At 35.9% G+C, this 27,572-nt stretch overlaps 1 protein-coding gene across 4 annotated transcripts; it reads left to right on the top strand.

Annotated features, from left to right (window-relative positions):
* Positions 1 to 26,886, top strand: LOC129281171 (sphingosine-1-phosphate lyase 1-like). Of its 4 annotated transcripts, none has more exons than XR_010296428.1 (16): positions 1 to 98; positions 2,842 to 2,989; positions 6,152 to 6,219; positions 7,635 to 7,785; positions 8,727 to 8,806; positions 10,065 to 10,193; positions 11,838 to 11,926; positions 12,388 to 12,496; positions 13,063 to 13,161; positions 17,066 to 17,212; positions 19,432 to 19,552; positions 21,265 to 21,382; positions 21,720 to 21,866; positions 22,408 to 22,528; positions 22,912 to 23,933; positions 24,055 to 26,886. XR_010296428.1 is itself a non-coding variant. In XM_064112890.1 (15 exons), exons 1-15 carry the CDS (start codon positions 84 to 86, stop codon positions 23,014 to 23,016), a joined length of 1,647 nt encoding a protein of 548 aa, XP_063968960.1. In that variant the 5' UTR covers positions 17 to 83; the 3' UTR covers positions 23,017 to 26,886. The 4 variants fall into 4 exon arrangements, 1 of the variants encoding a protein (XP_063968960.1); XR_010296429.1 differs by having other exon boundaries at positions 19 to 98; positions 22,912 to 23,100; positions 24,046 to 26,886; XR_010296427.1 differs by having other exon boundaries at positions 19 to 98; positions 22,912 to 23,967; positions 24,046 to 26,886.
* Positions 26,887 to 27,572: the final 686 nt, after the last annotated feature.

The following is a 27,572-nucleotide window of genomic DNA, read 5'->3' as shown; positions in this document are numbered from 1 at the left end:
TGATCTGCTTAAGCTGTCTGAGTTTTATAACTGCAGAGCAGCAGAGGACAGAAACGCACAGTCAGATCAGTCTCCCCGGTATTATGGACGAATACAGGGTAAAACGGGTTTTTAAATCCATTTACAAACTTATGAGATTACTATTGATTATGATGATGAAGTGAATATATCAGATATAAGTACGATTTGTTTTATTTGCGAGTTGATTCAATGACAATGCCGGGGATTATCGTTGTGTTGTTAATGTAGTCCCATACGTTAATAATTTTGGAGTGTATGTATGTGTGTTTATGTTGTGTGTGACTGCCAACTGTATTCATGAAAGAGAATGTGAGCTGAACTGTGACATCTTGCCAAACAATTTTTGGAAACATTTTTTCCATGGCTTGTATAATTATTGACATGCCCTTATGTCTTTGCTTTACGTAGTCAATGTACTGATTAGTGCATTAAGAAAAGCAATTGTAACTTGAGTCAAAAACACATGACAAAGTCAAACTCAAGTCAAAGTCAAATAAGATTAAGAATAAAGAAAAAATGGACGGATGAGATTATGCCCAAGATTGGACATGAATAAGCTTTTCTGTAATACTTTTGTTCTAAAATTTTTCTTTTCACAAAATGATATTTGCACCAATGTTTGTTGAATATATTTGTCTATTTTTAATTGCAATGTTCATTTTCAAATTCCATCTCGATAATCCCTTAAAATCTTGAAATGTATCGCCATGTTTCAGTTTCTCGGCCGAGATTCGACATCCCCTGCCCTTCGTTCAACATAGCGCATTGCACGTTCAAAACTTTAATGCATGTGAGAGCCGCTGAATTGCACCACATGCGATGTGTAACCCGGAAGTTGCAGCGGTCACCCGCTCCCGCATTGCGATCTGGGCCCCTGTCGAATGAAGGCGACCTGCAAGCATGCCTTCACTTGATTTCTGTGCAGATTCTTCAATGACAATGCTGTTAAATTTTTTTCTTTTTTGATTGGAAATTTTGAAAAGAAATTCGTAAATTTTCGAGAAAGTTATCGTACCCGGAACAGAACCAAGGATTTCTTCATTTTTGGCACATTTTTCGGCGACCCCGCGTGCTCTGGATATAGCACATATTCCACATTTTTTAGGGAAAATTTTGACTATTTAAAGGGGATTTTTAAAGTTAAAATCAGGAATTTCTGTCGGTAAGTGATAGTGCCTAATGTGTTTGGTGTTCAGGGGGGCGCTTCCAACTAACATCTAAACTGTGGAACTAGATTTTTACTTGCACAAATAGCACAATGCTTTAAAAGCCCCAACAAGTATGCACTGCAGATGAGCACCCAAGATATTTCCTTAGCACTACATTCTGACTTATGGGTCCTGCTGAGTATCGCCGTAGAAGTAGAAGTGTGTTTTGGTGTTCGATTGTGCTGGCTTGTGAAATAGGTTTGCCATGTCGAATCTTGGCACATGTCAGATTTAGGGCATGTTACTCTAGATACTAAAAAACAGAAAAAAAGTGAAAATGAAGAAAAGTAGATCCTACACACACACACACACCCACAAAGATATGCATAGTGTGTCTGAGGTCCAAGATGAGCAATTTATTTGGCAAGCAGTTTTGTTGTATCGTTATCCAGCTGGAGAATGTTTAAGCGCAATTTTAGCATTTCTGATTGTAGCTCAAATTTTTTTCCAAAATTCACTGCAAGGTCTACAATGGACATGGACATTTTGTTTACACTGGAAGCAATTGCACATTAGACCATATATATTTGGTTTATATCCATCATCGGTATTATTGAATACAACTTTTACAGAAAGGGTATGTTACAATATGGAATCCTGAACTTCGAGTGTGAAATAATAAATAAAATTTGTTAAAAGGGGATTGATCATTGCTTGTACACGCACTGTTACAATCTCCCTGCGAGTGATTTAGCCCCGCACAAGAGCCATAGATATTTTTTTAGCTATTTACGGCTCGAGGGGCTACATGTATTCCCGGCTTGTGACACAGGGCCCCCTTCTTACAAAGAGTTACGCTTGATCCAATCAATCGTAACTCTATGGAAATCCATCAGTGTCATAATACTTTCTGCAGGAAATTTGCAAAATGTCCTTTTGTAAACAAAGGCAAACACACCAAATTATCAAGAAAACAATGAATTTATGAATATACATCATATCTAGAAAACATTTTCAACTATCATGCATTTTAGATGTTGACCTTGCTTGCTTTCCATAGTTGAGATTGATCAGATCAATCGCAACTCTTTGTAAGACGGGGCCCAGATGTTTGGATTCATGGCATTTTTGGTTGGAACTATCTTTGGTCACAGGATGGGGTTTAGACCATGCAATCACCAGTTCAGATTATTATTTGGACAGATATAATGTGGTGTATACAGACACAGACTCACAATCACAAATGGTTCCAGGGGGAAGTGGATGCATTCATGATGGAGAGGGAATGAAATCCAAGTTTTCTTAAAATACTGTTCTATCCTGTTTCTTTGTTGCCCCCTACGGCATGCCCAGCCCAACCCACCCCTGAACCTTGACTCCGCCCCTGTTCAAGTTTTCTTCTTTTATGTTGAAAAACAAAACTATGTTCATACATTACTTTTCCAATCTCTGAATAGAAACAGAAATGAAGTAATGAGAGACAAATAAAGCTATGCTTAGTTTCTACAGCCAAGTATCCCAGAGGATTTTGATATCAATTGCCATAGATGCACACCGTACATGTACTTGTATTTTTTTGTTCTCAACTGTAGGCCTAAATTGTAATTTTATTACTGAACTTGCTAGATGTGTATATGTCATAGATACTCACTCTATCTGTATTTTATTTCAGGAAATAGCACTGCTGTATGCAGACAATACAAGGAGAAAGGTCAACGAACTTTGCTCAGAACTGGAGGCATGGCAGGTCATTGCTTATTCTGTTGGGGTCACATTGCTTCTGAACTGGCTCTACCACTTCCTGTGTCATCCAAGGCTTAGTGAGTATAATTGATCATGTGATTAGAAATTGTTCATTGTCATGTGACATATGAGATGAAATCATGATTAAACCAAATGCAAACCATGCACTGTAAGACATTTTTAATACCATTCCTTGTTTAATGATATGACGATGGAATGACGACTCTTGAAGTGAAGATCAGGGCCCGTCTTACAAAGGGTACCCTGATCTTTTTTTTTACAGAAATTTGCACAAAGTCCTTGGCAAACAAAGAAAAGCATACTTGAGTTTTCAAGAAAATGGTGAATGTATGAATATACATCATATGTAGAAATATTTTGAACAAACTTGCATTTTATATGTTGATGCTGCTGGCTTGTTGTTTGGATCAATCGCAACGCTTTGTAAGACGGGGCCCAGAAATTAGAAAACATAAAGAGATGAATAAAAAGAAAAGTACAATGTAAATGTTAACTTGGAATTAATCGGAATTACTTTTTAACTTGGAATTACTTTATCACCAGACAGAAGTATTTGTACTCTTCTCCCATATGAAATCCACTGCTTGTTTCTGTTTATGGAACACATCCTGGCGCTAGCTTTTAAATAGTTGGCCCACTTTTAGAAATAATTAGTGCTCGCTTGTTTCCGTTCATGGAACACGTCGTGGCGCTAGCCTTTAAAGGGATGCTTTGGGCTGAAAATCATACATTTAAACATATGAAGAAAAATCAGACAAACAAAACACTGAAAATTTGATCAAAATCGGACAAGGAATAACAAAGTTATTGCATTTTAAAGGTTTGCATTAGTCTGGTGAATCAGTTCTAGGCATGTCTTCATGAATATTAAGTGAGCAAATTGATGATGTCATATTCCCACTTGTTCTTTTGTATTTTATTATATGAAATTAGGTTTATTCAATTTTTTTCTACTGGGGAACTTAAAAAATTGGATTGACAATGATTTAATGCATTAGATATTCATTGCTGCAACTTATTTCATTATAAAGGAGACACATTGTTCACTCATGTATGAAAAAATGAAACAATTGTAATTTCATGTAATACCATAAGAAAAAGGAAAGTTGGGATGTGACATCAGCCCTCCTAATGAATATTCATGATGATAACTATTTTCACAAAATATTACTAAAGTTTAAAATTTAATAACTTTTTTATTTGTTACCGGTATCCAATTTTGATGAAATTTTCAGCATATTGCTCTGTGAATTTTTATTTAGATATGAATATTTTCAGCCCGGAGTATCCCTTTAAATAGTCAGCCCACTTTTAGAGATAATTAGCGCTCACGAGTCTTACCTGTCTTTGCCATTATATAAACTCCCCCAAAAAAGTTAGGAAATCTGAATTTGATCGATAATCCCTCCTCGGTTTTAATGAATATTAATGTTTGATTGATACCAATGAATAGATCATTTAATTTTCTTTAAAATGATACCATACATGATGTGATTGTGGTTCACATGGATGTGCAGTACCTTGGAATGTAGGGCAAGGTCAAACTTCAAAAGTTGCAAAATGACACTGTCACTGTTCTTTTTTTCTGTGGTGATGAGTAAGTTTTTCAGCGGTTTCTTTTGTTTTCATGCACCTCAACATCAACATTAACATGGAATCAAACACACCTCTGCACAAGCAAACACATAACAAACAAACAAACATGCATGGGTATTTCAAACCACGACTCAAACCATGTTATCTCACAGAACCATCACTACATAAAACACAACATCAAAAATGAAGAAGCAGGGGCTTGATTGAATGGATTTTCATCTCTATTGACACAGACAGAAGAATCATGTTCTTTATTGGCCCTTCATGACTATTTCTGCTCGTTTTGCAGCTGTTCAATTCAGACCTCATCCAACACTTTTGAATCCTGCTCTTTTCGTGATGGCATGATCATAACAAGCATGGTATCATTTTAAAGAGAATTAAATGATCTTTTGAATGCTAACAAATATGCATTGTGTTGAATTGGGAGTTGGGAGAAATTAATGGCCAAAATCAGATTTCCAAACTTTTTTGAGGGGTTTATTACAACCCAGAAATGTAACACACAAAAATATACATGTACACCTGCAGTTAGACAGAGAGAGAGAGAGAGAGAGACAGAAAGACAGACAGAGACTAGGAGGGAGAATGAGAGGGATACACACACAGACAGAGATGGGGTGACAGAATGAGAAAGAGAGAGAGAGAGAGAGCAGACATATGAGGTGGATTGGTGTGCTCTTTTTCATTTTGAATACTTTTTTTTCAAACAAGTAAAGAAGCAAATTAACTTTATATCAATGCCAGTAATTGGGGCAATGTAATGAGCACTAGAATTGTATTCTAATCAATTTCTATGGAGGAATATTCAATGCACCAATAAGTTAATTCATATTTACTGAATGTATGAGATTTTAGATAAGGATAGCACTTTGGCTCCCATGTTCCACTTGTCTAATCAAAGTTCTCTTTTCTTATCATCAAATTAAAGGGATGGTCCGGGCTGAAAGTATTTATAGCTTAATACATAGAGTAGAATTCACTGAGCAAAATGCCGAAAATTTCATCAAAATCGGATAACAAATAAGAAAGTTATTGAATTTTAACGTTAAGCAATATTTTGTGAAAACAGTCGTCATGAATATTCATGAGGTGGGCTGATGATGTCACATCCCCACTTATTCTTTTGTATTTTATTATATGAAACTAGGTATATTCAAATTTTTTCCTCCAAGAACTAGAAAAATTGGATTGACAACTGATTTAGTGCATTAGATATTTATTGCTGCAACTTATTTCATTACAAGGGAGACATATTATTCACACAAGTATGAAATCATGACAAAATTATGATTTTACGTAATAACATAAGAAAACTGAAAGTGGAGATGTGACATCATCAGCCCACCTAATGAATATTCATGACGACTGTTTTCACAAAATATTGCTAAACTTTAAACTTCAATAACTTTATTATTTGTTATCCGATTTTGATGAAATTTTCAGCATTTTGCTCAGTGAATTCTACTCTATGTATTAAGATATCAATATTTTTAGCCCGGACCATCCCTTTAAATTATATCTTCATGTTCGAGTATTTATCATGATATATCATCATTATTTTGTCATGAATGAAGTAAATTAAAACCTCATTGTTTCTTTTTGCCCCTCCCCCTCGACAGCTCTGAAGCAGCGCATCATGAAAACCTTTTTCAACGTTGTGAAAAGCCTTCCAGTTATTAAAGACAAGGTAAAGTATGCAATACATGAAAATGCACAATTATGCATGCCTGCACCAGTAGGCTACCACTGCAAAACCTCTCACAACTAGGGCATTACAAGAAAATAACCTTCAATTCCAAATTGAGCATTAGTCCCTTTAATCGATCGTAAGTCTTTTGATTAAACGCAAACTTGTATTCAATTTGTGTTCAGTCGAATCTCAACTTTCTTATAACACCCCATTACACTTGATTTGTTCCCAAATCTGTTTAGACATTGGGGGTACAGGCTTTTGCTCATGCTTGCCCTGTTCACTGGAATAATCTTCCTCTAGTTATCTGTGAATGCACTTCTGTTGACACAATTAAAGCGTTACCTTAAGCGTTTCCTACTATTTAATTGTTCCTCAATTCATAATTGTATTTATACTTTTCCCTTTCTTTCTTTCTTTCTTTCTTTCTCTCTTTTTTTCTTTCTCTCTTTTTTTTTCTTCTTTATTTCTATCTTTCTTTCTCTCTCTCTCTCTTTCTTTCTTTCTGTTGCAAATTGGATTTGGCACGTTACAAATCCCATCTATCATCATTATTATTATTGTTATTTGAGGACTTACGCTTGATTTGCATTTGATCGTAAGGACCTCTTGGTTCCCTGTGAGAAAAATGTGAAGTTTTGGAAGAAGCAAAAAGACAATAAAAAAGTAATGCTTTATCTCCCCACTATTGTGTTAATGGGAAGGGGCATATGTTGACCTATTGTGACAGGAAAGTAACAAATTGGTTTAATTCACAAAAATTGCCTTTTGTAAGACCCCCCTCCCCCTCTATTGAAGCGATGCTGGATTTGTCATTGCTATATGTAGAAAGTTATATGAATGGAAAACTTTTGAACAGCCATGCACATTTTATATCTGTGTTATCTTGGTACAAAGCAGGGATCAAATAAGAATTTACAGTGGTGCTAGATAGTTTAATAGTGAACCCCACCACAAAATGCACTCCTTCATGCTGAGTGTTGAATGTAGACAACAACACTACGATGTTCAGCGAGCCCACAGAAACAAACTTTATTGAATGTAATATTTTATCACCTGACTTCACAATTCAATTTCTATATACCATGGCAGAACTTGAACACTTTTAGATATGTTCATTTTCTGGCTAGGTTCACTAATTTTTTAGCACCACTGGGTGATTTCAAGTTCAGTGTTGACCTTTTGGTGTTGGTGTTAGGTCAATTTCCACACGATTATAACGCCAAATATAAAATGAAGATGGTCCAGAAAAGTCACTCACTAGTTGTTGAGATGTCAATAATGTGATCTGGATCAGGTTTACAAACTCTGAAGAAGTTTTGGAGCTAGGGGAAGCAATCCAAATTTCAACACCAAGGCCAACACCGGACTTGAAATCACCCATTGTACATGTATGTATTGTCTTTTTACAGATAAAAGCAGAGATTGATAAGAATGTATCTGATATCGCCAGAGATCTGTTTCCCCTGAGGCCTGGCGATAGCTACATCACTGAGCTACCCGCTAAGGGCCTTAGCAAAGAGAACATTATGAACAAGGTCAATAAAGATTATAAACCCATGGGTAAGTCTAAAACCTGGCTTATACAGGGCTTGATATTTATGTAACATCTGTGGATTCCTTGAATTTGATTAGCTCTTGAAAATTATTTATCATCTTACATGTACGTGTACATGTACCATTGCCTGACAAGGTTACCGTAGTACATGTAGTATCATGGGACCAGTGGATTTTTAAAATCTAACATGCTAAAGTTGACTGCAATACACCTGAATCCCCTAGAGATACAACATTGGCCATATTCTGCACTCTGATTTGATTTAAACTCTTGTCTAAATGTGAGGTTAAACTATGGATAGCCACTTGTGACCCCTGTCTCTAACAGTAGAGGTTCACATGTGTTGAGTTAGGATGGTCCTTTTCAGGACCAACAATTGACCGAGAAATATACATGGTGTACCGTGAAACTTACTACACTAGTAGAGGTTCACTTTTTAAGCAGGTTTGGCGATCAATTTATTCAGGAATGTCTAGGAATAATGCCTTAGATAGTTTTAAAATTCACAATTAAAGCATGAGGATCGAACGCCTGAAATGTAATAAAAATATGATATTAAAAGAATTTTGACATTTATTGACTTCCCATGAACTAAGCACAGAGTTAGACCCTGGCTGAAGTCGCAGTGGACTTCTACATACAGACCCATATGTGTCTCTGGCTTGTTGACCCGTTGCCCTCTGCAGAAAAGGGTGATCCCTGTACAAAGCCTAAAAAAAGTCACAGAAATCGGTAGTCAACAGGTTAACTTGTCCCATTGCCTATGAGAACCGCATGATCCCTGTACAAAGCCGAAAAGAATTACAGAATTCAGTAGTCAATAGGTTAACCCATTGACTTCTGGAACTAGGTGGCCCCTGTGCAAATCCTATGGAAGTTACAGAATTCAGTACCGTACCCAACAGTTTGAATATTAATGCTGCTGTTGTACCTCTTTACTTCATAGGTGGTATCGACTGGAAGGGAGGCAAGGTATCCGGGTGTGTGTATGGAGGTACTGATGAAATGGCAGCCCTGGCATCACAGGTCAGTCCTATCCAACAGGGCCCCGTCTTGCAAAGAGTTACGATTGATCCAATCAATTGTACCTCTATGGAAATCCATCAGTGTCATAATTTTTTCTCCAGGAAATGTGCAAAATGTCCTTTGTTAACAAAGGCAAACACACCAAATTATCAAAAAACAGTAAATTTATGAATATACATCATATCTAGAAAACATTTTGAACTATCATGCATTTTATATGTTGACCTTACTGGCTTTCCATAGTTGAGATTGATCAGATCAATTGCAACTCTTTGTAAGACGGGGCCCTATTGATTTCTTTCAATACCTAACAGTATACAAATAGGGAATAGGCATGAGTGTGATGCTACAAGATTTTGCATCGAAGGTGAAAGAAGGGTACTCTATTTAATTAGGTGTAGCCAAGGTGAATAGTTTCTTTCTTTCACCGAGTGAGAAAATGTTGTAGCATTGCATGAGGGGTGTTGCAAGAAACTTGCGATCAATTGCAAGTCCATTTTCGGTCTCAGAATCATTCATATGTGTTGCAATTAATTGTAAATTAGTGATTGATTGCTAATCTGCTCCATGAAACAAGGAGTTTAATCTGATTTGCTATAACTAACGTTGATCTATCAGTTGTAAAATCGCAACAGAATATTTGCAATTGATCACAAATATTTTCTTGCAACACCCCCTAAGAGTACCCATACTCGCTATTTGTGTTGTACGAAAGTGCTTTAAAAAAGTGATAATTAAACTGACTGGAAAAACCATCCCAAATGTTATTTTCTTATCCTAACATGTGTTAATTTCCTAGGAGAAATAGTTAATGATGATTTTCATTCACGGATATCCAAAAAGTGTCCGCATGAATTTGATTTTTTGTTTCCTAGGTTTTTTTTAATCTATATGAATAATATTTGACACAATGTACATCAAAATTATCAATGTTTTGGAAATAAAGAGCTCTATTATTTTAACAACGCCTTTATTAAGTAATGATTATAGTGCTTGGTTAGCGCTAACAGTGTTTCGGAGCGGCTGGACAGGCCTGTAATATCAATAATAATGTTCATAAACTATTATCTATTTCTTTTTGCTCTGTCTACCTATCAAATGCTACAATTGCCATTCTACATGTAATTGCAGATAAAGCTGCCCTTGGCATTTGAATAGCATTCATAAAATTTGATAGGTAGGTAAAGCTCATTCCTAGTTAAGAAATCGAATTTCAAACACCGTATCAATAGAACTTTGTGATATTTCCATACAACAGATGTACGAAGACTTTGCTTGGACCAACCCGCTTCATCCGGATGTTTTCCCTGATGTACGGAAGATGGAGGCGGAGATTGTTGCCATGACGCTCAGAATGTTCAATGCTCCCAAGTCAGGCTGTGGCACAGTATGTAAAATTCTGTTGCATAAAGTTACCATTATGGTAACTTTGCCATCCAATGGTATCTTCCCTGAAATTCTTGATTCTGATTGGCTGTTGATTATCATTACCATGGTAGTTACCATTGGATAGCAAAGTCACCATAATGGTAACTTTTATGCAATGGGGCCCAGAACCCTGTTACATAAAGCTTGGTATCAATAACAAGTGCTTAATATCAACCACAAAGTTGTTCTTAGCCGAGCGAATGTGGCTCTTTCAGTAGCCTGTAAGTGAAATTCAGAACCCTGTTACACAAAACTTGATATCAATGACAAATGCCCAATATCAACCACAAAGTTGTTCTTAGTCAAGTGAATGTGGGTCTTTCAGTAGCTTGTAACTGAAATTCAGAGCCATGTTACATGAAACCTGGTGGGTGTTTCATAAAGCTGTTCTTAAGATACGAATGAGTTTACGCACGACTGGTGATCCTTTCTTGTGCTACATGTATGTGATATCCCTGTGTAATTGTTTTATGACCTAAGAACATGTTCCAGTCGTGCGTAAAGTCATTCGTAACTTTACGAACAGCTTTATGAAACACCCACCAGATATCAATAAAAATGCCAAAATTCAATCACAAAGTTTTTCTAAAATCTAAATTCAATGGAATGGGGCCGTTTCAGGAGCTTGTAACAGAATGTTATAACTTGCCATTGATTATACTCAATGCTGAAATTTTATGACAGATTTGCTCATATAGTTGATGGATCTGGCTCAAGATTTAAATTGCCTTTGATTAAACAGTTTTGTGGAACAAGGGTGGGTCTTCAACAGCTGCAATACTGTGTTGAATAAATGGTTTTTGTTTTGGTTGCCACTAAAGACAATTTTTTTCTTCTTTAGACAGGTAGCTGGTAATTTAGGTTTGACTGTATTTTCCAAATTACTTTGATGTATAAGAAGAACTTTATAGGTCAAGTCCACCCTAGAATACTTTGGATCAATCAATATAGAAAAATCAAACAAGCATTACTCTGAAACTTTCATCAAAATTGGATGTAAAATAAGAAAGTTATAGAAATTTAAAGTTTCGCTTATTTTTCACAAAACAGTTAATTCACAAAGTTATAGAAATTTAAAGTTTTGCTTATTTTTCACAAAACTTGTATATTCACAACTCATATGTAAATGAGAAAGTTGATGTCCCTCATTCAATATATATTTTTTTTCATTGTTTGAATAATACAATATTTTTTTTTTTTACAGTTTTGACAATAAGGACCCTCTTGATTGAACAAAAAAATGTTAAACAATGGTAATTCCACATGTTCAGGGAGTAATAAAACTCTGCTTCACATGACAATGAGAAATTTGAAATATTTCATGTAATGAAAAGCAAAAGAAATAGTGAGTGAGTGATGTCATCAGTCCCCTCATTTGCATACGGAACAACATGTGCATATAACTGTTTGTGAAATTAAGGGAAACTTTGAAATGTTGTAACTCTCTTATTTAACATCTGATTTTTATGAAATTTTCAGTGTTATTCTTGTTGGATTTTTCTCTTTTTATTCAAATCAACTTTCTGTTGGGGTGTTCTGTTGGGACTTGTCCTTTAAAGATTATGATCATCATCACCATTACTCTCCTTTTTTCACTATTAAGATGTCTACTGGCGGTACTGAAAGCATCCTGATGGCATTGGCCGCATATCGAGATTTAGCTACAGAGAGGGGCATTGAATACCCAGAAATGTAAGCACAATTCTTCTGTCATTAATTATCATTATTATTATCACCATTATTATTATTATCATTATAATTATCATAATAATAGTCATCATCAGTTGGTATCAGAGTAGAGGATTATCTTTTGCGTTTGGGAGAGGACGCAACATTATGATGTGCCCCCCCCCCCATGAACAAATGATAATCCTCCGCGCTGATGCCCATGATGATGATCATCTTCATCATCACCATCATCATCATCCTTATCCTCAACTTCATTTTGATCATCTTCCTCCTCCTCATCATCATCATTATTATTATTATTTACAATAATAATGTTATTTCAGCAACATATTTTTCCTGTTTTGTGTAAGTTCACGACCAATTCTATCATTTGATATTGATATGTAATATTTTCAACCAACACAGATGAACTTTCACGATTGTATTTGCATTGTAATTACGGAAATATTTTTTCTTGATTGCAGCATTGCCCCTGTCTCAGCCCACGCAGCGTTTGATAAGGCTGCTCATTACTTCCGAATGAAGCTCGTTCATGTGCCGCTAGTTCCAGTAACACAACAAGCCGATGTCAGGGTATGTCACTTTGTGCAATAATGTGCCATTGAGTAGCTACGTATTACAATTTTTTGTTACTCCTGCCAGGGGGGGGGGGAAAATCATATCATACCCCCTAAGATTTGGCCACGGATTGTGGAATCACGACAAACATTTGCAATGACAGTAGGAAATGTAATCTAAAGTGGTTGCAAAGCTCGGTTTCACTAAATCTATAGTTTTTTATTTCATATAAATTAATTATGCTGGCTTATGCATTAAGTTGAAATTTGGCTGTTCATTTCCATTTCAATTGTCAATTTCAAAATGGAAATGAATATGTAAATAAAGCCCCTGAGCTGCTATGTTTTTGTTTAGAGACTCTTTGGGAGATTCTGAACAAATATGTACGTGTATGTACATGAGAAAGGATTCAATATCCAAATGTTTTTTTATACATGATTTATATTTTTGAGATTTCCTAGGTATTTAATTGTGTTTATTATTTTTACAATCACAATAAACATAAAATTGATTGTTAAGGTTTTAATTTTACATCCCTTTGGAAAAAAAAAATATAAAAAAAATATTATAATTTGTGACAGGCCATGAGACGCAAGATTAACAAGAGGACAGCAGTTCTTGTGGGCTCAGCACCGATGTTCCCACAGGGAGTCATGGACCCTATAGAAGCTATTGCAGAGGTAAGCAGGTCTCAACTCCACCAATGGCCCATATTCTATACTCCAGGGCCCTGTCTTACAAAGAGTTGCGATTGATCCGATCAATCTCAACTATATGGAAATCCATCAATGTCATATTTTTTTTTTACTGGAAATTATCAAAATGTCCTTTGCAAACAGAGAGGAGCACACCAAATTTTCAAGAAAATAATGGATGCATGAATATACATCGTATGTAAAAAAACATTTTGAGCAAACATGCATTTTAGATGTTGAAGTTGCTGGCTTTCCATAGTTGTGGTTTATCAGATCTATCGCAACTCTTTGTCAGATGGAGCCCTGTTCAACGTGGTTATTGTCTGGCCTGAAATTAGGAAAAAATATTTTCATTTTAGTTTTCTCATTATGATGTTAAGAAAACAAAGTTTGATTCCTTCCTGTGCACACAGAATTGCCATTTTTTGTGTTGTGAGTGAATGAAGAGAGTCCTAGCTTTTTGTTGCAAACATTCACCTAGATATCTGTTCTTAACGAACAAGGTACAGGGTAACATGAATATGAGCATATGCAATGCCACTGTAGATGCCAGAAAAATGGATGATGATAAGGTTCCATGACATTTGCTGCGGTGACAATTGCTCTGCTGCAAATTCCACCCATTAAAGGAATGACCAACTTCAGCCCTGGATTTAACACTATGCCCTATCCTAAACCTAACCCTAAACCTAACATAGACCCCTATTACAACCCTAGCCACTAGCGTACCTACTGGGGGGGGGGGGGCAGAGGGGCAGTCTGCCCCCCTTGACGAGCCACCACCAATGCAAAGCCATCACCCATGCATGTATCCCTGCCCCCCTGACGAGCTTGAAAGACCTTTCCCCCCCCTGACGAAAATCCTGGAAAATCCTAGGTACGCCACTGACCCTAGCCCTCTATCTGAGACAAAATGAAGACCGGAGCAGATCTCGCAGAAGCAAATGTCGCGTCACTGATGATAAGGCCCATATAAAGAGTGCATATTTTGAATTGACAAGTCATTCTATTCAGAGTATACTGTTGAATAAGTCTGGTAATTATGTGATTGATTTAATAAATAATCATTGTATTAGAAATTATTACATGTATACTTGTATAGTTTTTAGATATTTTGTCTTCATATCTTGTATCATTTTAAATAACTGCCCTGCATAGACATTACTCAAGGGGGTCAACTCGTCGGCTCTTCTACCTTATTTATTTTTCTAAATCCTGTATAATTCAGTTCTTGCATTGCTGTCAACCATCACAAAAAAATCATATTTTAGAAAATAGTATTTTTACTGCCAAATTTTTAATTTTAAGCTACTGGTTTTCTAAAATGTATCTAATCCTTCACACCTATGTAGCTTTCGAAAGTCTGTGCTACGTCTTTAAGCAGGAATCGTTCTGTAAGGGTACTCTGCGTCCTTTCATAGCATCTTTCCTGCATCCCCCTCTGTTTTTGTCTCACCTGCATAGCAGAGTGAGACTATAGGCGCCGCTTTTCCGACGGCGACGGTGACGGCGGCGGCGGCGGCGACGGCGGCGTCAACACCAAATCTTAACCCGAGGTTAATTTTTTGAAATGACAGCATAACTTAGAAAGTATATGGACCTAGTTCATGAAACTTGGCCATAAGGTTAATCAAGTATTACTGAACATCCTGGCTGAGTTTCATGTCACATGACCAAGGTCAAAGGTCATTTAGGGTCAATGAACTTAGACCATGTTGGGGGAATCAACATCAAAATCTTAACCTAAGGTTAAGTTTTTGAAATGTCATCATAACTTAGAAAATATATGGACCTAGTTCATGAAACTTATACATAAGGTTAATCAAGTATCACTGAACATCCTGCATGAGTTTCACATCACATGACCAAGGTCAAAGGTCATTTAGGGTCAATGAACTTTGGCCGAATTGGGGGTATCTGTTGAATTACCATCATAACTTTGAAAGTTTATGGATCTGATTCATGAAACTTGGACATAATAGTAATCAAGTACTACTGAACATCCTGTGCAAGTTTCAGGTCACATGATCAAGGTCAAAGGTCATTTAGGGTCAATGAACTTTGGCCAAATTGGGGTATTTGTTGAATTACAGCCATAAATTTGAAAGTGTGTTGGTCTAGTTCATAAAACTTGGACATAATAGTAATCAAGTATCACTGAACATCCTGTGCGAGTTTCAGGTCACATGATCAAGGTCAAAGGTCATGTAAGGTCAAAGAACTTTGGCCACGTTGGGGGTATTTGTTGAATTGCCATCATATCTCTATAAGTGTATTGGTCTAGTTCATAAAACGTGGAAATAAGAGTAACCAAGTATCACTGAACATCTTGTGCGAGTTATAGTAGTTTTCAAAATCAGCACTGCTGCTATATTGAATCGCGTGATGCAGGTGAGACGGCCAGAGGCATTCCACTTGTTTCTTCTTAACCCTAAATAGACTGGGCTATTTTGATGCCTAAGAAGACTGGGGGGGGGGGGGGGCTGATTCAGCCCCCCCCCTATGATCTCGGCCGTCAACCGCATGATCGTGACGAAAATTGGCACGTGCATTACCCATGGTATAATCTCCAAGATTAGCATAATAATGCTAATTTATGCGTAAAATCAAAGATTTGCTCTAATTAACAAAATAAGGCCTCAAAATGCTTATTTTTTATTTACAGACTCAGTGAAGGATTCTGATCAAATGTACTTAAAAAAAATTCAATATCACAATTCTTTTCTTATGTATTTAATTGTTTTTAAAATTTCTTATGTATTTCTTTGTTTTTTTACTTTTTGTTTTTTCTTGTTTTTTCAATGGAAATCGTCCGCTACTTTATTCTGACCATAAACAAGATGAAATTAATTGAGTTTGATTAGCAAAATTGAAAATAATGATACATTTTTGAATTTTGGCTAAAAACACAATTTGCATTGGATTTGTACACAAATTCACGTTTTTTAGCAATTTCGGGTCGACATGCACTTACAAAATGTTGTGTAATCTCGGAAGCACGTATCCGGGTGTCGCAAATTTGGTCTCAAAAGTTGCGCAAGACTTGAAAGAAAAAAGTCATGGAACGGCGCTGCGCCAGCTTTTCGCGTTACGGATTTATCGCGAAAAATGTCGAGGGGGGGCTGAATCAGCCCCCCCCCCCCAGTCTTTTTAGGGTTAAGACTCCCAAAACACGTGTAGCATATGGTGCGCAAGCTTTCTCTGCCTCGGCACCTTCTCTCTGGAATAATTTGCCGTTGAATTTAAGAATTATATCATCACTGGATACTTTCAAATCTAAACTGAAGTCTTATCTTTCTAGCAGTATTAGTTATTGGTGCTTTGACACTCATCCAAACTCTCTCATTCTTTCTTTTTCTTGTGCTCCTCGGAATAGAATATTTCTAGATAGATGGCGCTATATAAATGCCTATTATTATTATCATTTGTCAATAATGAAGTGTGAGAATATGTAATAATAGGCCATTTGTGAGACTCCAGCATGAAAGACCCAGCTATGTTTTTTGACAAGGTACCTTATGGCTCTGCTCTTGCATAAACCAGTGCCTTGTTTCATAATGAATTGTAATAATAGCAAATGCACAATTTCTACAAGTTTACCATCAGCCAATCAGATTGAAGGATTTCAGTAGCTTTTTTACTGTTAATACAAATTTGTTATTATAACAAGTTTTGTGAAATGGACCTCTGGGGCCCGTTTCATAAAGGACTTGCAACTGTTGTAACTTTGCCATTATGGCAACTACCATGGTAACCTTGATTATGATTGGCTGCTGAGCCCTGTTACCATGGTAGTTGACATTATGGCAAAGTTACAGCAGTTGCAAGTCCTTTATGAAACGGGGCCCCAGATGTATCAACAATTATTGTTATCCCCAAATCTCCCTAGCTCGGTGACTACTACGGCATTCCAGTGCACGTCGATTCCTGTTTGGGTGGATTCCTGGTGCCTTTCATGGACAAAGCTGGTTTCCCTTTGGCTCCGTTTGATTTCAGACTCAAGGGCGTTACAAGTATATCAGCTGATACCCACAAGGTGAACTGCTTTTACTCTTTTGATAACGATAAGATGTGTGACTCGCTACCCCCAAAACCAAGAATAACTTGCCCCCCTTCAAAGAATTCCAAGATTATTATCACCCTACGTTTTTAAAACGATGTATAATGGCCTTCAAATATTTTGGTGGAGAGATACATACTGGGTATTGATTTACAATACGTACATGTAGAGTCCAAGCATTTTGAAGTTTATCCGCGTAAATATGGCGACCAGAGTATACTGGTTGTTTTCTTCGCGAATAATAACAAAATTACAGTATCCAGATTTGCTCTGTATCAAATAAAATGCGTTATTATTTTCAACATCCACATGTCACATCTGTTACAATTCATGTGTTTATTGAGTCGTTTTTATTTGGTGTACCTGTAGCCCCATCAGTTGGCTTGTACTTACACTCATAGGAAGGCATCGTTTAACAAAAAATACATGAACAATAATGAAAATTAACATTTGTGATAACCAGCCACCCCTAAACCAGTAGCAAGAAAGTGCTCGCTGTAAATAGCCAAATTATTACTTTGGTCATCAAAAAGTAAAAATTTTGAAATAAGTGTATCTTGAAGAATAAATCCTCCCTTTTTCATGCTGATGAAATTTTATAAAGCTGAATAAAATGCAAGATATTAGAGTTTCTTTGAATCCATGTTTTCCAAGTTCTGCTAGAAATTTTCATTGAGATTGCAGTGTGCACATATGCTTGAGCAAACCCAAGCTTCAAACCTTTTTGTTCTTATTCTTTGGAGCTCACAGTAAACTTCCTTTACATTCGTTCAATTACTATTGTGGGTTATCAATTTTGACAAAAAAAGGACATGTTTTGTCTAGCTCAGTAAGAATCTGAAAATCCTATTGGGCAACTTATTCTTGGTGTTTGGGTGGCAGGTCACAAGTAATGCATGATTTAAAAAAAATCATGCTTACACAACAAAAGGAGAAAATATATAAAGGGGAATCCAACCAATCCAAGTTGATAGGTGAAAGTTTGAACAATATTGGACAAACAACAAGAAAGTTATGAATTTTTAAAAGTTGTAAATATTGGTAATCACTATACTCATGGAGACTTCAAATTGGCCGCATATGGGATCTCATAGTGATGTAAGGCAAGGACTACTCTTCCATGTACTCCAATACATATTATGGCTAAAATGTCATTTTCCCAAAAGTTTTATTTCAAATTATATTTTTCTTTCATGAGGACATAAAACAATATACTACCTGGGTTATATTTAGATTACTGCCCCCAGGGGAATGGGTACTTAAAGGAGAATGAAACTCTTGGAGCAAGTTAGCTTTTGTGAAAGCAGACAAATCAAAGAATAAGATCAACAAAAGTTTGAGTAAAATAGGACTAGCAATAGAAGAGTTATGAGCATTTGAATGTCGAGATCACTAATGCTATGGAGATCCTCCTTTTGGCAATGCGACCAAGATCTATGATGTCACAGATGAACAACTCTCCCCTTTTGGACACTGAAAATATACCCCAAAACATCTCTTTTTGCTCATTCTATAATCATATGACAAAATGATTCATCAATGATATAATGTTGTGAAACCTCTGTACTTGTCCTCTCATAAAGAGAACACCTCACCATGTGATAGACTCTATAAAAGTGAGAATATAAGTGAAATAAGTACTAAAGTAATGAGGGAGTTGTACGTGTGTGACATCACAGATCTTGGTCGCATTGCCAATGGGAGGATCTACATGGCATTAGTGATCTCAATATTCAAATGCTCATAACTTTCTTATTATTCATTCAATCGTCCTAGAATTTTCAACAATATGTTTCTTTGATTTTTCTCTTTGATATGGATTCAGCTGGTTTCAAGGGTTTCATTCTCCTTTAAGAGAAAACCACAAATCCCTGATAATAAAGTACATGGCCTATGGGAAAGTTGTCATAATTTACAATGTACTTACCTAGTTGCCAATTTGAAATCTACATACTATTAGTGATCTCAATTTTAAAGCAGCTATAACTTTCTTATTGCTTGTCCAATTTCTTTCAAACTTTAACCATTCTGTTTAAATTATTTTTCTCCTTCCCAACACAACATTTTATGGCCAAGGCTGGATTCCCCTTTAACAAAAGAAAGGGTACATCATAATTTACAAATTCATGTTGACAACTAAAAATTTCATCACCTACATGTACTTATATTGCAATTTTTCTCTCTTTTTGCAACAGTATGGATACGCCCCTAAAGGCTCTTCTGTGATCATGTATCGAGAGAGGAAATTCCGCCATTCTCAGTTCTTTGTGTCCCCTGATTGGACGGGGGGCATCTATGCCACGCCCACTATTGGAGGTGAGGAGATGACAAATATTCCATTTTTATTTTCTTAAACTTCTTGCCATCTATTAAGTCATTTTGCATTATATGCTGCATATTTGATAGTGCTATGCATTTCTTCCCTTTCTCTATAAGTGTATTTGGTTGAATTTTTGACCACTAAATCATCAAGAGGAGCATGATTATTCATTTTATTTTTATTAGAATATGCTTGTTATCCCATTTGTGGGTGCATCGGGGTCTAGTGGTTCTGACTCTTGCCGTTGAAACAGAGGGTTGTGGATTCGAATCCTACCCATGGTGTGTTTTCCTTGACCAAGAAATTTATCCACACTGCTGCACTCGACCCAGGTGAGGTGAATGGGTACCCGGCAGGATTCATTCTTTGTTCATTCTTTGAATGCACTCAGCGCTGGTGATGGTAGCTCGAGCTAAAGCCGGGGTAATAGTAGCAGCGCATTTTATCCTGAAGCAAAAAAGCGCATTATAAATCCAGCTATTATTATTAATAGTATCATTAGTTAAAAAAGCACCACAAAGTGTTCAGTCATTATTTGGCAATGGGTGAAATGATTGCCGATTAATTTTAAGTTGACGATGTAACAGAAGCTTTAGCATACGGTATCTTACTAGAGTTGAATATTGCAGATTGGTGCATGGATGCTGTATGTCATGCAAGCTTACATAACATCTTCTCTAAAAAAAAAAGAAAAAAGGAATTAATTTCATACATATCCAGTTGATAAAAAGGGAAAGGTAATTTGTGAAAAGTTGCTCCAGAGCTAATTGAATATCTGAATTTAAAAACTGCCCAAGTCCAATCATTGGCAAAATTGAGTTAAAAATGGGAAATTGTTCTGAAATCATCTCAGAAATACCTTAAAGAGAAATTCCAGTATTTGCAGTAAACACTGATTTCATGAGAAAGTCTGTAAAACAAGGCTTAACTGTCAGTATATCATCGAGGATCTAGATCTGGTACAGTTCCATAAACTGAACTTCGTGAAATCTTAAAATCTACGCTGAAAAATGTTCAGACTGAAGATCCCCAACACAGATAAGCGCACGTGGGACAGTGTATAATTATTGCTTTGAATGTCGTGCCCGACGCTCTACCCGAATCTTGTGCTTATTTGCTGATTTCTCAGCAATTACACAATTTCTTCCAGAATCATTTGGCACATACGTTTTATTTATACAAACAGACACTTTGGTGGTCATTTCATTGGATTCTGTACGAACTCATTTTGATATCGTTACCAAAACTAGCATTTACCTTTAAATGAAGGAGGAAAATCTGGAATGAGTGTTAGGAAAGCCCAAATCCTGGACTTGGGTTTTTCTTACATTCATATCACAGCTCCCTCTCTCATTACTTCTACTACTTACTACAGAAGTCTACCATGTATATGAATGTAAGAATGACCCAAGTCCATATGATTCTAAAAACGACCCAAGTCCACCAGACAAAAGGCCCCGCCCACAAGTAACATGCATATTAATATTCATAAAAAATATACTCTTAAATTTTTTAATGATGTTCTCTTATGTCTTTTGGCCAGATATAATTTAATCACCCAAATTAAAAAAAATATCAATTTTTTTAGATTTTCTCGAAATGACCTATGGACTTGGGTCTTTTTTGTATTTATTCACATACTCAATTACAAAGTGGCTTAATGCATTGGATTAAATTTTATGTACTATGCTCTCCTTTGTGTGTGCAGGAAGTCGAGCTGGAGCCATTATTGCTGCATGTTGGGCTACCATGATGTTTTTAGGTGAGGATGGATACGTAGAGAATACAAGGAAGATTGTCTCTGCTGCAAGGAAGATTACTAAGGAGTGAGTAGATTATTTACTATCAGAGAATGAGGAGGAGGAGGGTGATAGTTATGCTGATAATGATGATGGTAGTTATGGTGGTGATGATGATACTGATGATGATGATGATAATTATGATGAGGATTTTGATGATGATGATGATCATAATGAGGATGATGTTTCTGGTGATGATTTATGATGGTAGAGGTGATGATTATTATGGTGATGGTGGTGAAAAAATGATGATGATAAAAGATGATGAAGATAAAGATGATGTTAAAGATGACGATGATGATGGTGATGATGATGAAGATGACAATGATAATTACCCTTGTCTTAATTTCTCTCCGGTGCGTAGGCTTCATCAGATTCCGGGCATCTTCATCTACGGTAATCCTGAGGTGAGCGTGGTCGGGGTCGGGTCAAAGGTCTTCAACATCTACCGTCTATCGGGAGCCCTCACAAAGCGAGGTTGGAATCTCAATTCTCTTCAATTTCCTTCAAGGTAGGCTGTTTAGGGTCATTTATGATTTTTTTTTTAAATATGTGCACTTGATTAATATCAAATTTGGATTATTTTCATGGTGATTACTGTAACTCATTATTTCTGTGATGTTTGTAATCATAGTGAAAAAGATTCTTGTTGTTTAATACGTAGTGTTAAATATAGGTGGTCGACCAATTGCTCAGGATTTATTGCGAATGACGTCACAATAAGGATGATGATTGTGTGCATTTATTATGAAAGACAAAATTTTAGCTTTTGTAAGACTTCAACAATGATTTAACATTATTTCTTGATTTTAGTGAGTAAGTAGTAAGAAACTGAAATTTGTTCTTCGTCATAATAGACAAGTGAGAGCCAAAACAATGGACTGCTTTTTTTTAATGTCTGTACTTACGCGGACACCACAGTGACTGTTGAAAATCAGCATTTTGTATTAGTCTGTAGAATTCTAGTACTATTGTGTAACGACATTATAACACACTTTAAATTTGTTTACAATACTTTGATTTACAATGTTTACTCCATGTTGTACCTGTAGCTTCCATTTGTGTGTGACCCTCCGTCAGACGTTTCCTGGAGTAGCGGAACAGTTCATCCAGGATGTTAAAGAGTGTACCGAAGAGATAATGAAGACGCCCAACGAGAAGGCATCAGGAAGTGTAAGTATTCCGTCACTCGCATCATCAGTTGCACGGTGGTCTGCAGGCACAGACCCTGATTGAAACTTTGATCAGCAAGTGCATGTGTCTCCACGCAAAGACCAGCACATACAAAACTTGCTGTTTCAATTCAGGCCTTCAGTCCACAAGGCATGAGTAGGCTGCACATTCAGACCCTTAACTTGAGTGAAGGGTTTGCACAGCAGACTAGTTGCACGGTGGGAGCGAGGGTGCTCTGAGAGTACATGTGCAAAGGTTGGGCTGTTAACGCATATAATATCTGACTTTCATTGGGAGAGCAATGATTGGATTAGATAAAAGTATGACGTTTTTTGCCAAGAGATACATTTTAAACACTTTGTTTGTTTTTTTCCCCTGCACAGGCTGCTATGTATGGGACTGCACAGGCCATTCCAGATCGCTCCTTGGTGACGGACCTTGCCAGAGGATACCTTGATGCCTACTACTCCACGGACCCCATAGAATAAGCACTGAATGTGTCATGATCTTTATAGTTGTATCTTAATTGTAACATGGGTTTCAATAATCCGAAGAATTCACAAGAGATTAAAGTACTGGTCGAATTTGCTCTTGAAGGGAGTATGTCTTTGTGGATGCTGTGGACAGTAGTACATGTACGTGTGTGTGTGTGTTCACTGGTCGTCACAGGCATATGATAATTATACATAAATGTACTTGCTATAACAATTATCATTGATTCTATCACTCTGTGTGCAAAAAAAGCTTGTTGTAATTAAACATCAATACAACTCAAAGGAAAGTATTTGGAAAAGGTTGAATCCTTTTGTTGTGGAAGAAACGGTAATTGCTCGATACAGTGTATGTTCCGATTGTATTCTTAATTTCCTTTTTATTTTGTATATACATATTATCATATGTATTTAATTGTTTATCAGTGCCTTTAAATTAAATGAATACAAAATATTTCATAGTTCATAAAGTAATTTTAGATTTTCCCTTCATCAACAGATGGGACAAGTGAATTATTCATTTCTGTTATGGTAATGGTGTTGGTGAATTATGCTATCTTTTGATTTGGTGATCTTTGATGGTTTGCATAGTGGTACAGGTAATGCTGGAGTGTTTTAAGGTTCACTATGTCATTACTCCTGAAAAGAACTGTTAGGTGGTAGAGAGATACGTAGAGATGAAAATTGAAAGGTGAGAAAGAGAAAGACGAGGTGAAAATTGATAGGTGAGAAAGACGAGAGTGAGGAGTATATTTTGTAATGTAAGGTGAGGTCTTTAAAGGACTTAAACCAGGTGATGACTGACAGTCAAGCTGCGCAGAACTTTGAGACGCTTCATCGCTTCTACTCATCACCGCTCATCTACCTGTTACTGCCAGGCTTTCTCGGCTTATCTCATCATCATCTGGCACCAGGTGGGTGTTTCATAAAGCTGTTTGTAAGTTAAGAGCCACTTTAAGAACGACTGGTGATCCTTTCTTATGGTAAATGGTATATTCATTGGCGATGGTTTAGCGCGTAAGAAAGGATCACCAGTCGTTCTTAAAGTTGCTCTTAACTTACCAACAGCTTTATCAAATGGCCCCCGGGACTTCTCAACTCATTTCATCTGGTTTATTGTCCTTTTATGTCACAAAAGATACTTCTCTCTAGGCCTTGAGGTTTGCCTTGGCCTTGGGGGTTCGGGCCTTGACTACAACACCATTTTACTCTAATATTTCAGTTTCATCTCTATCATTACTCCACCCAACAGTCCTTTTCAGGACTAACCACATCGTGAGCCAAACTTCTGCCACGTTATCTTAGGTTTGTTATTTTTGTATTTCATGTCATTTTGTAATTTTCTATCTGCGATCACCAGCATAATTATGAGGAATATTCAACAAACATTCACTGTTGTTTTCTACTATTATACTTTACATTCCATTTTGAAAGTGACATGTTTCTTTTGTGATGAAAACATTCATTTTTACTTGCCATGTGCAATGACATATAATTTTGACCTCCCAAACATTTTTGTTTTAATGCTGTTCTCAACATGTTTTCTCACGATTTGTATTACTCAATGTGCTACTTAAATTAAAGTATATAAAAAAAGAGATAAGAAAAAATGTATCATAGGAAATATTGAGATTTATTTTGATAGCTTGAAGCTTACTTTTTTTTTTACTAACCGAGTACTAATTACTAAGTACTAATTAAGAATATAGCTGTTTTTACAAATTTCAAAGTGATGGAATTTATGTGTATAAATTGGGTGAATTGTTATAAATAATATTCTATGTTACAACGTGTATTAATACAATATTATTTGACATCTAAATTATATAACTCGACATGTTTAGTTGATTTATACTACTTTAATTGTATTTAAATTATTGATTTTGTAAGGAATTAAAATGTCCACCCGAGACTACCTCTGGGGGTGGTTTCGTTAGGCTCGCTGAAAGTTGACCCGAGGTTGGTTTGACATGTTTACATCTAACTTCATTCCTACCCAAGGTTTGCCCCGGGCCTGCCTCAGGAAAGCACTTTTCTAGATGTAACAGGGTTCTTAGTCTAATGCCAAATTGGTCTCATTTCCACGTTGTCTACTTAGTATTATTTATGTTGTCAATTGAAAATTTGGTTCATAAACAGTCAATAGACTTAGTGATGTTAGACCAAGAATGCTTTATGCAAATAGGTATAGCCGGCCTAACTGGGAATAGGACTGAATAGTTAATAGACCAAACGATTGATATATAGATGAACTGGTTTAGAAGAACTAGGATTAGATCATGTAAAATTAAACCAAATGGAAAATAGACCAAGGGGCAATTTACCTTCATAGTGGCTTCAAAGGTTTACCTTTCATGCCTGATATTATATTAATCAGTGATGTACAGGTGGAGGGGTGGGGGGTTGCCCCCCCCCCAAAAAAAAAAAAAAAAAAAAGAACCCCAAAATTCACAACCAAGAGAAAAAAAAAGGAAAGAAAAGGTAGAAAGAGAAGGGTAAAATATATTTTTTTTCTGAATATATAAAATCTATCACAAATTTGATTTTTTGTAATAAGTCCAAATTTTTGCAATCTCGCTTTGCTCACTCGCAACTTTTTAAAATAAATTTTACCTTATATGCCATATCTGGCCCCCTCAAAATATTTGGCTTGTTGTGCCATTGATATTTAGAAGGCTCAAGATTTGGGGACATGATTTTGATATGGTGATAAGCTAATTATCACTTAAAAAGTCTCAAAGTCCAATGGTTAACAGTGATTAGAGAAGTTCAGTACCCATGCCACAGTGCTTTTATTATATCAATTTCATACCTTTAATAAAAGTAAATTAATTGTATTTACCCTTACATTACACAAATATTTTTTTCTCTAATATTACAATCTAAATCAAGTTTTCCCCAGAAAATTTGTGTTATTTGGACATAATTTAAATACTTCAGCAAGCAAAATTGTCTTCAGGCAGACTGATTATTTCTATATTGTTCGTTAAATTACTATTTTCTGTTTTTATTACAATCATGTATGCATTAAGAATTTCTAGTCTGGTTGTCTGATGTGTGCACTACAGGAGGTGTCCAAATTTTGTATGATTACAAGTATAACTTGCTATTCATAAAAAAATGTAAAAATGTGAACAGAATGTCATGGAAATCTGATTGAATTGAATAGTGTAATGCAAAAAGGGAAATAAATAAAACATGTATACATTCAGTTAAAACTGAGTAAATTTCAGTTGATCTTTGGCCCTAATCAATATCATGTAAAACATTAGATTTTTTTCTGATAATATATTTAAAGATAAACACCAGTTGTGGTAACGATCTCAAAATGAGTTCGAAGAGAATCCAAAATGACCACCGAAGTGTTGTTTGTATGAATAAAAAATATGTGCCAAATGGCTCTGGAAAAAATGTGTAATTGCTGAAAAATTAGCAAAGTAAATAAGGAATTCCATAAAATGTCGGTTATTTTCCAAACAATATTAATACACTGTCCCACATGTGCCTTTTTTGTGTTAGTGATCATCAGAATGATCAGTTTCACCTAAGATTCCATGATTTCACAAGGATAAGTTTATTTCAATGTACCAGATCTAGATCTATGAAAACATGGTGGCAATTAACCTTGATTTAAAAGACTCTCATGAACATGAAATTAACTATAGAACAATTGGGTAGAATGATAGCAATGAATATTTAAATATATGACTACTCAGTGTACATGAATGTGCACTTACAAAAAAAGTATAAAAATATGACGAGCGTTAACAATTGAAAGTTGTGTGTGATGACTTGTTAGATCCAATACTCGTGAAGATGTCTTTTACAGTCACTTAAATTAAATCATAATTATTTACAAATTATAAATATGTCATTTGTTTCTTTGATTTGTTTTATTATCCTACAAAAACATAACCTCGTACAGTTAACTGACTTCAATATGCGGATTCAATATCTTGATTGAGCTAGAGATAGTCACTTTACGTGTTCTGTCTTTTTCTGGTTTTCTTTCATTTTCTTTGGTATTCTGCCGCATTTCATAAAAGGACTTGTCTAACATTTTATCCGATATTTACTAGTATTATAAGGCTTCTCTGCCAATCAAAATCAAGGAAAATTGAAAGGAAATGCTATGGATTTGTATCTTTTTCTTTGTTTTTCTTTTCATTTCTTCCTCTCTCTCTCTCTCTCTCTCCCTCGCTCTTTCATTAATCTTTCTTTTGCTCTTTCATCTATTTTTTTGGTCCTTTTATTTTTCAGATGCCTTTCTTCTTTCCCTTTATTTCAATTTCTTTCTTTTATCCCATTTTTATGACTTTTTTCTTTTACTTTATTCTCTCCATCTTTGCTATAATTTTCGAGTCACTTCTTTCTTCCAAAGAGCCAGCCATCCTTTCTTTCATCCCTCCAAAGTTCGTGCCCGGTTTTCTCAGTATTCAGTGAGAGCAAAGCCTTAATTCTCGAGCTTGTCGATGAATCGCATATAGTCTTTGACATACTAGTATACAGTTTGCGGGATGTTTTTATCTCGTTCTGCCTCGTCCTCTCAACAT

The sequence above is a fragment of the Lytechinus pictus genome, chromosome 18, assembly GCF_037042905.1.
Source record: "Lytechinus pictus isolate F3 Inbred chromosome 18, Lp3.0, whole genome shotgun sequence".
Lineage (NCBI taxonomy): Eukaryota > Metazoa > Echinodermata > Echinoidea > Temnopleuroida > Toxopneustidae > Lytechinus > Lytechinus pictus.
This window is presented reverse-complemented; position numbering and strand designations above follow the sequence as displayed.

Bases quoted from the DNA above. Each gene is read 5' to 3' on its own strand.
- LOC129281171 (XM_064112890.1), top strand. The intron at 7,786-8,726 runs GTAAGTCTAAAA...TTTACTTCATAG, and splicing joins TAAAGATTATAAACCCATGG to GTGGTATCGACTGGAAGGGA. The intron at 19,553-21,264 runs GTGAGGAGATGA...TTGTGTGTGCAG, and splicing joins TGCCACGCCCACTATTGGAG to GAAGTCGAGCTGGAGCCATT.